The sequence below is a fragment of the Cynocephalus volans genome, chromosome 3 (assembly GCF_027409185.1).
Source record: "Cynocephalus volans isolate mCynVol1 chromosome 3, mCynVol1.pri, whole genome shotgun sequence".
In the NCBI taxonomy this organism is placed as follows: Eukaryota; Metazoa; Chordata; class Mammalia; order Dermoptera; family Cynocephalidae; genus Cynocephalus; species Cynocephalus volans.
In genome coordinates this window covers 1,315,402-1,328,625 of record NC_084462.1, presented here as the reverse complement: position 1 = coordinate 1,328,625, position 13,224 = coordinate 1,315,402, and the positions used below count along the sequence as shown (strand labels likewise).

Genomic DNA, 13,224 nt, shown 5'->3' with positions numbered 1-13,224 from the left:
CCACAGAGCAGCTGGGGGTACAGCTCAGGACCGTGACTGAGCAGGAAGAACGACAAACTCCCTGAAAACACACACACACACCTTCCTGTTGCTGACACTTGCCTATCATTGTTTGTGCAGTACCTGTTCAATGTTTTTTACCCGTGTTTTCTAATGAAGTGTTTGTCTTTTTTTTCCCTTTTAATAGGAGTTCTTTATACGTTCTGATTAGGAGTCTTGTCAGATGCAGATATTGCAAACATGAGAAGTGTCTTTTAATAAATACAAGCTCATAATTTTAATAAAGTGTAATTTATCAGTTGTTTTATGGTTACTGAATTTTGGCAGCCTGTTTAAAAAATCCTAGCCTACCTCAAGCCCATAAAGCTATTTTCCCATGGTTTATTTGTTTATTTGTTTTTATTTTATTTTTTGGCAGCTGCTCAGTAGAGGGATTCAAATCCTTGACCTTGGTGTTACCAACACTGCACTCTAACCAACTGAGCTAACCAGCCAGATCACCCCATGTTTCATTCCAGAAGCTTCATGCTTTTAGCTTTCACATTTTGATCTGTGATCCATCTCGAATTAATGTTTATGTACGGTGTGAGTGTGGGGACGAGGTTCACTTTTTCCTTGTGTATACTGGATTGCTTCAGCACCGTTTATTGAAAAAGTTTTCATTCTTATGTTAAACTGTGTGGATGTCTTTGTCACTTGATCATGTATGTTTCTAGACTCCATTGGGTTTCATTTGTCTATTTTTATGCCAGTACCACTTTGTCATAATAACTTTAGCTTTATGGTAAGTCTTGAAATCTGGTAAGGTAAATCAGTCGAATTTGTTCTTGAAGGCATATATTTTGTTTATTATTTATTTTTGTTAGCTGGCTGGTAAGGGGATCTGAACCCTTGACCTTGCCGTTATTACACCATGCTCTAACCAACTGAGCTAACTGGCCAGCCCTTGGAGGTATATTTTTAACAGCATAGCTTTGGTATCCTTGTGATGCGGAATCACACACACGCATGTATGCACACAGGGTTTTCAGCTCTAACTCTAGTTTACAAGAAATACAGGGGTCATGGAGGAATCTATTGAATAACACAAAGTGGACTCAACCAACTAAACTCAAAATGGAGGAACTTCTACATGACAAATGATCTGGTTTTATCAACAGATTAATGACATGATAAATGCTTTTACATATGTTAGCGAATGGTAGGAATTACTACATCCATTTCACAGATGAGAAAACCAAGTGGGTGATTCAAGAGAGAGGGAGAAAATGAGGAAGCTGCAGTATGTTTTATGACCTAGTCTTGACAGTCACACACTATTACTTCTGCCATATTCTATTTGTTGGAAGCAAATGACTAAGTCCAGTCCACACTCAAGGAGAGGGGAATTAAGGTGCATCTTTTTTTTTTTTTTTTTAAAGATGACACATAAGGGGATCTTAACCCTTGACTTGGTATTGTCAGCACCACGTTCTCCCAAGTGAGGGAACCGGCCATCCCTACATAGGGATCCGAACCCTTGGCCTTGGTGTTATCAGCACCACACTCTCCCAAGTGAGCCATGGTCCAGCCCAAAACTGTTTTTTCTTTCTTAATGGTGCGTAAAATAATGATGCATCTGGCAATTGATAGTGCCTATGATAAATTATGGCCTATATTTTAATTTGTTTGTATTTGCATAGAGAAACAATGGAAAGTTAAACATGCTATAGAGCACAATGGCAATGGAATGAATGAGGCATCTTGGTGTATATCTTGTTTGTCTCACTTAGCTAGTGGTGTATAACAAACTCCCCCAAATTTAGTGGTTGAAAACAACTACCTTATTTTGCTCAAGATTTGGGGAAATTGGGGGGATGGTTCAGCTCTGCTCCAAAAGGCATATGCTGGGGTGGCTGGGCTGGAGTATTCATTTTCAAGATCGCTTCTTCACTCACATGTCTGGTGCCCTGGTGCCTGATTCCCTCTCCCTTTCACTCTCTATATGGATGTGGCTTCTGACAGTATGTCTCAGGATTCAGGCAGGTGAAACTGTGTGAGAGAGAGACGCTGAGGACTCTGTTGGGCCCTTGAAATGAGACTTCTCTCCACCTCCACCATTACTACCCTGGTCCACCATCACTGCTTGCTGGAAATATTATAGTAGCATCTCACTACGGCCCTTTCTCCACATAGAACACAGATATGTCCACAAAGCACATGAGACCATGTCACTCCCCTGCTTAAAATCCTCTGATGGCTTCCCATTGGTCTTAGAATAAAACCCAAAGTTCTTGTTATGGTTCACAAGGCCTTTCACAGTCTGAGACTGCTAACTTCTCCACCCACATCTGGCTACGTGTGCTCCAGCATACTGGTCTCATTTCACTCCCATGTATAACTAGATTCCCCACTGCCACAGAGCCTTTAAATAGGAAGGGATCTTAAGTCAGATGGGGAAGTTCATGTTGGCTTGGTGAGTAGACTCTGGGCCCTACTTAAGCCCCACTTGCCTTCTTGACCTGGTGACTTTGTGTAGCGAACAACCTACACAATGGCTCGGGGCATCTCTATTGTCTACCTGATAGCCATTTCCCCATTCTTTTTTGGTAATACCACCCCAGTTTTCTGCAAGTTGCCATGTCCTGCAGAAGTGGACTATCTGAGGCTGAGCCTATCCCAATAGTCTCATTTACCTTGCCTTATAATGGGCCACATGAGCATGTGACACAACTCCTGCCATGTTATATGGGGGGAAGATGCCAGAGGGCTTAGAAAGGTTTTCCTCACACTTCAAAAGGGACCCAAGATAACAATATGCCTCTCACTGGGCTGGCTGGTTAGTTTAGTTGGTTAGAGCATAGCCAAGGTCACAGGCTTGGATCCCTATACTGGCCAGCCACACACACACACAAAAAGTATAATTCTTTTGCTGCCTCTGGAAGTGGTTGCCTGCATGTGATACCTGGATATATGGCAGCCCTTTTGAGACCATGAGGTGACTGGGTTAAGAGGAGACAATGATGGCACAGCAAGAAGATGGACGGAGCTGGGGTCACTGATGATGGTGTAGACTACTGAGTTAACTAACCCTGGCTGGAGCTGTGCCAACGCTAGTCTTGGAGACACATGAGTACATTATCTGAACACATTAGTTGGGATCTCTGTTACTTGCATCCCCAAACATCCTCATGCAATATGGAAGTGTAGTGGTACATGTAACAATGTGCTCCTCATGCCCTGGAAATGATCTCGGGGGGAGCCGGAAAATGAGAAGGGGTTGCCAAGGACAGGCTAGTGTTAGTGCTTGAGTAAAGGGGACAGGTCTGCTGCTATCCCCACCCACTCGGGCAGAAATGCTGCCTCTGGCTTGAAGACTTTGAGGAAGGGAGAGTCTGGGAGGGTGTAATTGGCAAGGTAGATGGTCTCTCCACCAGTGAGGTAGGCAGCCCAGATCCCAAATGTCCCAATAGTCATGATGGTGTGGTTACACTGCGTAAGCAGCGCAAAGTCCTTGCCAGGTGAGCTCTCAATGCCGTTGCCAGCAAACACCACATCACCACGGGAGTCATTGATGTTCTCCCGACACCAGGCCATGCCGTTGCTGGTGACCACGAAGACAGGGGAGCTGTAACGAGCCCGGAACCAGCCCAGAGCCTGCTCCAGGTACCGTCGGTCAGCCACCACACCCTTCCACACCCTTGGCATGACCTGAACGTAGTCCCCCCGCCGAACATGGACCCCCACAAAGGTGCTTGGCCGGCTCCCGTTCACTCGCAGACCCCGCAGAAACGCCTGGGCCTCCTCGCGCACGTGGTCGTGCAGGGTGAACTCCTGGAGGATCTCGCGGCGGAGGTGGTGGTAGAAGGTCCAGGAGCAGGGGTAGCCCGTGAAGCGGACGTACTGCCCCGGGATGTGGCGGTACCGGTCCTCCATCCAGTCGTTCAGGTGGTAGTTCCACCACCGGATCCTGCCGGCCGTGCTGCTGTGCAGGACGGGGAGGGTGATTTTGAAGATGGGGGCCAGCGTGCTGTGCATCTGGGCCGGGATGAAGGCGGGCCGCCCGTTCATCTTGGCCAGGGCGTACAGCGTGGCGTACTCGCCCATCTGGTTCCCCAGTCGACCTATCGCATTGATCGTCCACATCCCGCTGGGCTGGCCGTGCGCGGGGCTCTGCGTTTCCAGCGCCTGCAACTCCCACGTGGGCTGAATCTTCGCTAGCCGCTGCTGCAGGTGAAATATGGTGGAAGCCGTGAAGACAAAGAGGATGACGTGGGTCATGGGAAAGGAGAAAGGCGCCTGAGTGCTGGCCATGGCTGTCAGGGGACGGAGAGCGGGACACATTAGCTGGGGGTGAAGGCTGGGGTGGTGCGTGAACGTGGCCATGTGGCAAACGTTGCGTGGGTGTGAGTGTGGGTTTACGATTTTTTCATATATGTAGCCACTTGGTACATACTTGGGTACGTGTATGCAGGTATGTCTCTGGATTGTGTATTTATGCGGGTTTGTATACATTGTGTTCGTATATGGGTGTGTCTACACAGATGGATATGTACGCATTGGGTGTGTGTGCATATGGGTATCTACATGTTGGGTATGTGGATGGATGTGTGTCACATTGTGCACATACAAATGAACATGTGTACATTACAGTGTATGGGTGTATATATTGTATACATATAAGGGCGTGTATGTATATATAGCACACAGGTGGGTGTCAACATGACGTGTGTAATGGTGTGTATATATGGGAGTGTATATACTTGGTGTATATATACACTGTATGTTTAAATGTGGATGTTTATAGACTGTGCGTGTACATACATGGGTGTCTATATATGGTAGAATGAATACCGTCTATTTACTGGGGATCCAGGTTTTTTTTTTTTAAAAAAAGATGACCAGTAAGGGGATCTTAACCCTTGACTTGGTGTTGTCAGCAACACTCTCCCAAGTGAGCTAACCGGCCATCCCTATACAAGGATCCAAACCTGTGGCTTTGGAGTTATCAGCACCACACTCTCCCGAGTGAGCCACAGGCCGGCCCCTTGGGATCCAGTTTCTACAGATGTCCATCCTTGCATTTCCTGCCTATATCATAATTTTGCCTAATTTTGGAGGGAAACTGTCCTGCCCGTCAAGGACTTACCACTGGACATGCCTTCCCTTCCGGCCACAGCCAATTGGACTTAATATGGACACTTGGCTCCATAGTGGCTTCTCTATTCATTGGCCATGGTCTATGACAACCATAGGCTGACTCTAAAAGATGAGTTGGGCCAATCAAATACTCTCTCTTGGGTATTACTAAAATTACTAAAAGATCCTGAAGGCAGTTGGCAAGTGATATTAAAAGAGAGAATAGGGATTGAAGTGGCTGAGATGGGTAAGATGCAGCCGGAAGCAGGGCGAGATAATAACCATAAGATACCTGAACAGATCTGCAAAGAGTACCCAAGAAAATTTTAGTCTTGGCCTAGAAAATCTTAGAAAATCTTTTTTCTTTCTTTCTTTCTTTCTTTTTTTTTTTTTTGTGGCTGGCCAGTAGAAAATCTCCTCCTCTTTGAGTATATACACAACCTGTTTTGTTCAACTCGTTACAAAAGAAATTAGTTCCAGGAGTGGGGTGGTTGCACAGAACTATCCTTCAGAGAACACATGGGACTCACTATGGTTTCACTGGAGGTGAAGGGCAGTGAGACTTTCCCATCCTGGGACCGAAAACTTGAACCAGTGGTTTGTAGAGAGTGAAGCAGTTAATTAAGCTGTTGTCTGGGATCCCTTGGAACAAATCAAAGCCCAGAAAGAGTAAGACTTTGAAGATGTGGTTGCTGAGCACAGGCAGGGCAGCTGTAAGTAATGTAAAGCAGGAAAGAATCGGTTCTGACTATGTGACTAGAAGCCAGTAAGCAAAAGCAGCACAATCATTACTTTGCATTGTCATAGTTAACACTTTATTACTGCTAGAAGTTATGTTATGTCTAAAAATAATTGATAGGCTTATCATTCTGCAGTCTAGGCTGGACCAACACCTGTGCCATGTTGCCATAGTCAAAGTGCATGGGTGGTCACTCATTGATCAAGATCAGGCTCTGAGTGACAGGAATAGCGATATCTGGGAGAAGTCAAAGGACTGAGGAGCTCCTACTCTCTGAGCTCTTCCATAGCACTTGTCAACCCCTCCCCAGTGAGTGTGAGGTCCCCAACCACTCTTTTTTAAACTCTTCCTCATGAGTAGGCTTTAATCGAAGCATATTCTGGAGGCACTGCACAAAAGTAAATTAGAGACAAAAGATTTTCAGCTGACTTGGTCCAGGGCATGTGTTTCTAGTCAGAGAACTGAACCGAATGGCCACAGAAAGAACATTGGGGCTAAATCAAATGGAGTGTGACTTGATTAAACCTAGGAAGCTGCCAGAGCTATGCAGATGTGGTCCTTTATTTAGGCTCATTATGGCTGATAAAATTGGGCATAGGACCTAACATCACAATATCCCTGCTTTTGATTTATGTCACTGAAACCTTCAGAGCCCAGTAAGATCACATGAGAGTTATCAGAAGAAACTCCATCTTGTCAACTAGATGCCTGGATCTGAATTGATCTTACCCAGCTGAGGGTCTGGGCCCCTTGGGTTATTCCCAGGTGTTGAACCCAGCCAGTCTCTTGGGTAGTACAACCCCTTCCAGCCCCTTTTGACTTGAATGAAAGAAGCCAGGGAGGCTGGGATCACTTCACAGCTCAACTCATGCTCTTCTCAGTTTTGTCACAAGCCTTATCTCCCACAAATTTTAGGTAAGGCCCTTCCTCATCACTACACAAGTAAATCCTCCATTCACTAAGCCCAGCACAGAATGTATTTCATGTGCTGACAGAGAAGACATATCTCACAGTGCATCCAGTACTAGCTCTGGACATGGGCTGCCAATTTCAGACTGTCAGACTCATTAGCTGTGATTCTGGGCAAGTGACATTACCTCTCTGAGAATTCAAATAGTGTTTGGCACATATACACGTGCAGTAAGTGTTTGCTATTATCACCTACAAAGCAAAGGAGGCTGTTGTATGTAGACTTTGGACCAGTGGGTTTCTACTTTTCATACTGGGTATATTCGTGATGGTCAAATTTAGCATTTAGACCACAGATCATAGAACTGGGAGGAGTCACACATGAATGAGATGGAAACAGACCTAGAGGAGGAATCAATATCATTTGGAGGCTGTTTTGTTTTTTAATGGAACTGAAGGTATGGGATAGAGAGTATGTATAATGGGCAAGGGGTAGACTCTGTGAGGTAGTACATTTTTGTTCGTCCAACCCACAGACCTTGTTATAGTCTGTTATGGGCTAAATTATGTTCCCCCCAAAAAGACAGGTTAGCGTCTAACCACCAGTACCTCAGGATGTGACCTTATTTGGAGACAGGTTTTTTATTTTGTTGGTTTTTTTTGGTGAGGGGATGTTTGGTGGCTGACTGGTGCAGGGATTGAACCCTGGACCTTGCTGTTATCAGGACCATGCTCTAACCAATTGAGCTAACTGGCCAGCCTCTGAAGATAGGATTTTTATAGAGGTAATCAAGTTAAAAATAAGATAATTAGGATAGACCCTAATTCATATGACTGGTGTCTTTAGAAAAACTACTATATGGGCCGGCCCGTGGCTCACTCGGGCGAGTGTGGTGCTGATAACACCAAGGCCCCGGGTTCAGATCCCATATAGGGATGGCTGGTTAGCTCACTTGGGAGAGCGTGGTGCTGACAACACCAAGTCAAGGGTTAAGATCCCCTTACCGGTCATCTTTTATTTATTTATTTATTTATTTATTTTTAAAAGGTGACCAGTAAGGGGATCTTAACGCTTGGCTTGGTGTTGTCAGCACCACACTCTCCTGAGTGAGCCATGGGCCGGCCCTTACCGATCATCTGCAAAAAAAAAAATAAAAAGAAAAACGAGAGGAGACACAGAGATCGAGAGACAGAAAGAGACGGGGGAGAGAAAGAAGACCATCAGGTGGGCAGGACGGACCCGTCTCCACTCTCCTCTCCACCCCATTTCTAGCCCTTGCTCTATCCCTATTGTGCCCTGTTTCCAGTTCTCTCTCTCTAGGGCTAGTCTCTTTCGGGAACTCTGGGTCTCAGTGAAAGGGATGGTGTCTGTCTTATTCCACGTGTACCCCTCACTGGAAAATACTGGAAGCTGGGCTGGGCACAGAGTAGCTGCCCAAGAAGCATTTGCAGAAGGAATGCAGGTCTCCTCTTCTGTCCATGCCCTGTCTGGCTCCCCCTGTTTTTTTCTCCCTCTCTAGTTGGGTCTCTGCCAACAGCTCTCTGTCTCTCTCTTCTCATTTCCCCCTGTCCCTGTCAGGTGTCAGGTGCTTTTTCTTTTTTTTATATCTACATTTCTGGTCACCAAATAGGTGAAAAAAAATATTAGAAGAATGGACCTTCACAATCAAACCTTTTGATCTCTGAGCCTCTGAAGTGAGAAGTTTGTGTCCCCTCAAAATTTGTTTACAGCAAACAGAAAAACAATAAGTCTAATTTGGTTTGGGGGAAAAAGATATGTAGAATGTTCTAGAACAATGTCTCTTGCTTCCTTGGTTGCTCTCTCTCTCACTCAGGAAAGAGGACAAGGTGCGGCTGAGGGGCCCAGAGCAGGAAGCTCCTTAATGATCTTGATGAACCTGCACGGAGAGGAGGAAGAGCCTCACAGAGCAAAATCCAGTGAGATTGTGAAATATTTGGGTTTAGACAAAAGCCCTGCGAGGCGTGATCATGAGCCTCTTACTAGCTGTGTGACCTTGACCAAGGGCCTTGTCCTCTCTGTGCTTCAGTGTCCTCCTCCATGGGATTAAAAACAATACCTCCCTCTAGGATTGTGTGAGCACAATGTTGATTAATGAAACCAAAGTAAATGCTATATTTCATGGGCTGTTCCTGTTATTTGGAGCAGGGCTGATATCCCAAACCCACATTTATGTTGTGCTTGAGCCAAGTGTTTCCGTACACTGCCACCCCGCCTGACGGGCATTGTCTGTTTTTAACAACAACGCAGCAAGTAAGTGATGTGCCCATTGTGTAGCAAAGAGATGGGCTCAGCTCAGAGATGGGCTCAGGGTCACGCTGCTAAGAGAGGAGGTGAGATGAGCACAGGGTAGTCCCAGGGCTGTGGAGGAGTGCTGGGGAGGGTGTCGAGATGGCAGGAGGGAGTTGGAAGAGCAGTTAGGCCGATGCCAGTGGGGCAATCTTGGGGAATGCCAATGGCCAGGGTCAGACTGTAGGTCTGTGCTGCTTCTCGTAAATGGGAGGAGTCTGGGTGTCCCTGTAGTCCTCTGAGGTCAGGAAATCCATTGTGTTATTCATCCTCAGTTCCTACATCTGTAGCAGGAACCTCAGACCCTGTCGTGGTGGTGGGGGAGAGAGGAGAGGTCAAGGTCTCTTCCTCTATCTGGGTCCCCTGGGGGTCTTCCCTTGGGAGATTGCAGCAAAATGCCAAAACAGAAAGGGGCCCCAACTTTGAAGGAGGAATCTGGCCTCCAGTTCCCTCAGAGAAGTGGGGCCACCAATAATATCTGCAGGTAATTTCTTTTGAATTCTGTCTCAGCCTCTTCTTTCTATCCCAGGCCCAGCCTCATCCTCTCCTCCAGCCTCCTTGCCTCCTCCCCAGTTTCCAGTCTGTCCCCCACACCCAGAGGTGGCCCTGCCCCTCCCAGCTCACAGCCCTCCCAGGGATCCCCCTTCCCCTCCAGACGGAATCCAGCTTCTGGCCTGACCCTGCCCTCCTCCAGCTTTGTCACTGGCCACTCTGCTCTTGCCAGTGGCCCTTCCTGTTCCCTCACCTCACAAAGCCCTTCCCTGCCCCTTACCTTACTGCTCCTGCCCCTTTCCCCAGATAGGCTTCGTCCCCACCCAGCTGTCCGCCCGTCCTCCCTTCAAGCACCTCCCCACACATTTGGTATGTTGGCAGATTTCGCACTGTAATCACAACTCTGGGGAAGAGATAGGAACTTAAGACAGAAATGTGAGGCCACCACTTTGAAATCCCCAGCTTTATTCTTAGGCCTAGACCAGGTGATTCAGGTGGATTAGGAACCAAGCCACCTCCCTGGGTGATGGCAGGGCATGGGGGGGTGGGCAATAGGCTGGGGTTTCTGAGGACCCCTGGGTCCTGTGGTCCTGCCATCCCTGAAGGACACGGGGAGCAGCTGGCCAGATGGGAACAGGAAACTCCAGTTACTAACAGCCCTGCCCTGGCCTCTCTGTTTGCACATTTACTCCCAGGTTGGTTCCTGGAAACTGTTATGGGAGAGAAGGAGAGAGGGAGGGAGCTGGTGGCCTGGGGTGGAGAGGGGGGTGGTGGTTGGGGCTTAAGCAATAGATCTGCGAAGAAGTAAGGCAGGTGGAGGCTGAGGAGGGCAGATGGCTGGGGAGGGGAGGGTTATGGAGGTCAGATGGCTAGTGCTTTGGGGGGCTGAGGAATTAGGTCCTGGCTGTGGAGGGAGGCACCCTCCTGTCCTGGAGGCCCTGGGGTGGGGTGCATCCCAGAGAGGATCAGAAACCAAGGAGTGGATGGCTGAGTCTCCCCTTCCCAAATCCCTGGGTTCCAGTCTGTTCCCAGCTGTCTGTCCGGGTGTGTGTGTGTGTGTGTGTGTGTGTGTGCGCGCGCGCGCGTGCACATGCCTGTGTGTTGCTGGGTGGGAAGAGAGCCCCCCTCGCCTTCTCTTACCTGCTTCTGGCTGGAGTGGGTGACAGGGTGTCTGTGTGGGCAGCTCAGCACTCCCTCCAGGTCAGGTTGTCTCTTCACTCAGGGCTAAAGGAACCTCCTGAGCCTTCCAGCACCTGTGGCTGTAAAACCCCGCCCAGGATCTTCCTGAAAAACCCCACCCAGGATCTTCCTGGATTCGCAGAGCTGGTATGGCTGGGCTGCAGGAGGGAGGTGAGCCTGGAATCCCTCTGTCCTTCCCATGTGCCTGCCTGCAATACAAGCCAGGAAGGCAGAGTGAAGGAGGGGGACAGAGTCCAGCTAGGCCAGGCTCTTCCCGACTCTGAACCCTCTCAGAGTCCTAAGTTTATTTATTTTGGCAAACGTGTCAGACCCTCATCTATCAGCCTCATTAAATCTTCACAACGATTCTGGTGGGTAGACACTCTCAGTAGCGCTATGTATGGAGGGGAAACGAAAGCACATAGAGGTGGAGTAACTTGTCCAAGATCATACAGCTAGAGAGTGCTAGAGCTGGGGTTTGAAACCAGGCAGGCTGGGTCTTGGAAAACACCTGGCAAACAGCAATTCTTCTCAGACTCCCTTATTTCAAAAAATACCCTCAGGAGGACTAGCCAATTAGCTCAGTTAGAGTACAGCCTTATAAAACCAAGGTCAAGGGTTCGGATCCCCCCGCTGGCCAGCTGCCAAAACCCAAAAAATACTTTCAGGAAACCACCATTTTGCATTCACTAATGGAATTATGATGCACTGATGGTATCTACTGTAGACCAGCAGGCTGCCAACATCAGCTGCAAGATTGATGAGGAATGTATGTTCCTGGGGAGGGATGAAGCAGGCACCTCCCGAGAGCCCCCAACAATCCTAACACTGAAAGAGGGACAGGCAGCCACTCTGGGCCCCTGAGGGAAGCTGCAAGAGCTCTGCCACCGGCTATGAATCTCGTTAACAACAACAACAACAACAAAACCCAAATCAGATCAAGCCTCTCACTGTAACCACCAGTTTTCGGAAAACAGGAGGATTAAGTTGCCAGTGAATTGACATCATGAGGATGTAATCAGCCAAGTCCAGAATGTGGGACAGTCTGCTGGACAAATGACCTGGTTTCTGCAACGATTTAGCAACATGGAAACAAGAAACAGAAGGAGCATTAAAAAACACGCAAAACAGATTCTGGACTCAGATGCTTATAAACAGATTTTTCACTTCAATGAATGTCTGATGGGATGTTCAAAAGTCATGGAGACACAGGACAATTCTTCATTATGCAACTTCTAGCATTCCAACCACCTAAATGCTCTGGTAGCATCTGACAACTATTGTGACAACTAAAAATGCCCCCAAGGATTCCCAAAATGCCCTCAGGGGGATAGCACTCCCAAATTGAGGACTATTGTCTTAAATCCATTGCTGTCCTGTTTCAGAACCAGGACTGTGCTGGTAAACTCTCAATAACCAGTTCTCTGGAGAAAAAAAAAATCCCTGGTTGGTAGCATTTGCCAATTTCCGTGGTGTAAATACTCCCACCATAGCCAATTTCAAGCTACCAACATAACATCATGGAACACAGAATTGGAAAGAGATGCATGTAGAACATACAATATGACTCAATAAATGTAAATAGGGCCGGCCCGTGGCTCACTCGGGAGAGTGCGGTGCTGATAACACCAAGGCCCCGGGTTCGGATCCCATATACGGATGGCCGGTTCGCTCACTGGCTGAGCGTGGTGCTGACAACACCAAGTCGAGGGTTAAGATCCCCTTACCGGTCATCTTTAAAAAAAAAAAAAAAAAAAAAATGTAAATAAACTCAAGAGACAGGTACTAGTGAAATGTAAAATAATTAGGGCACAATGAATTGTACGCCTTTATTACTTTTGTTTTGGATATAGTGTATTCAATTGTAAGTGGTGTCATTTTACGTTAGATGATGGCTGTGCTTAACAACCAGTTCTGGGCTGGCCTGTGAGTGCAGCTGATTAGCATGCAGGCTTGTAACACCAAGGTAAAGGGTTTGGTTCCCCATACTGGCCAGCTGCCAAAATCAAATCAAATCAAATAAAAAAGCAACAGGTTCACAGTGTTTCTAAAAATTTACCCATCAGCACTCTGGAGTGGTACCTGCTGACTCCAGCACACCCCCACACCACTGTTTACAGTCTCAAGTTCCACGACTCTGACTGGAGCTGTCAGCCTGTCTCTCCTCTAGGACCCTTGGGATAAGCGTAGGAATTAGGAGAGTGGTGTCTCTGTCACTGTCTCTTTTCCCAGTTCACTGTAGTCCTCAGACTATACCCTCCATGAGAGACTCTTTCTGCTCAGTCGTGTTCAATCTATTCAATAAATGTTTAACTAAGTATCTAATATGTGCTGGATAACATTTGGGGGCAGGGTTACAAGATCTCTGACTTCAGAGAACTTAAGCAGTTCCCATTTTGCTCTGCTTCCTTTTGTCCCCTTTTTAGTTGTTGTTGTTTGTTTGTGTTTTTTATTTTTTTAATTAATTATTTTTTTAAAA

The 13,224-nt window shown here is 47.2% G+C and overlaps 1 protein-coding gene across 1 annotated transcript; it reads right to left on the bottom strand.

The window, feature by feature from the left end:
- Positions 1-3,279: 3,279 nt before the first annotated feature.
- LOC134373099 (galactoside alpha-(1,2)-fucosyltransferase 2-like) lies at positions 3,280-10,780 on the bottom strand. The gene is made up of 2 exons (XM_063090573.1): positions 10,707-10,780; positions 3,280-4,295 (listed from the first exon to the last, which is right to left on the bottom strand). The coding sequence occupies exon 2, from the start codon at positions 4,291-4,293 to the stop codon at positions 3,280-3,282; it is 1,014 nt and encodes a 337-aa protein (XP_062946643.1). The 5' UTR covers positions 4,294-4,295; positions 10,707-10,780.
- Between the last annotated feature and the right edge of the window lie 2,444 nt (positions 10,781-13,224).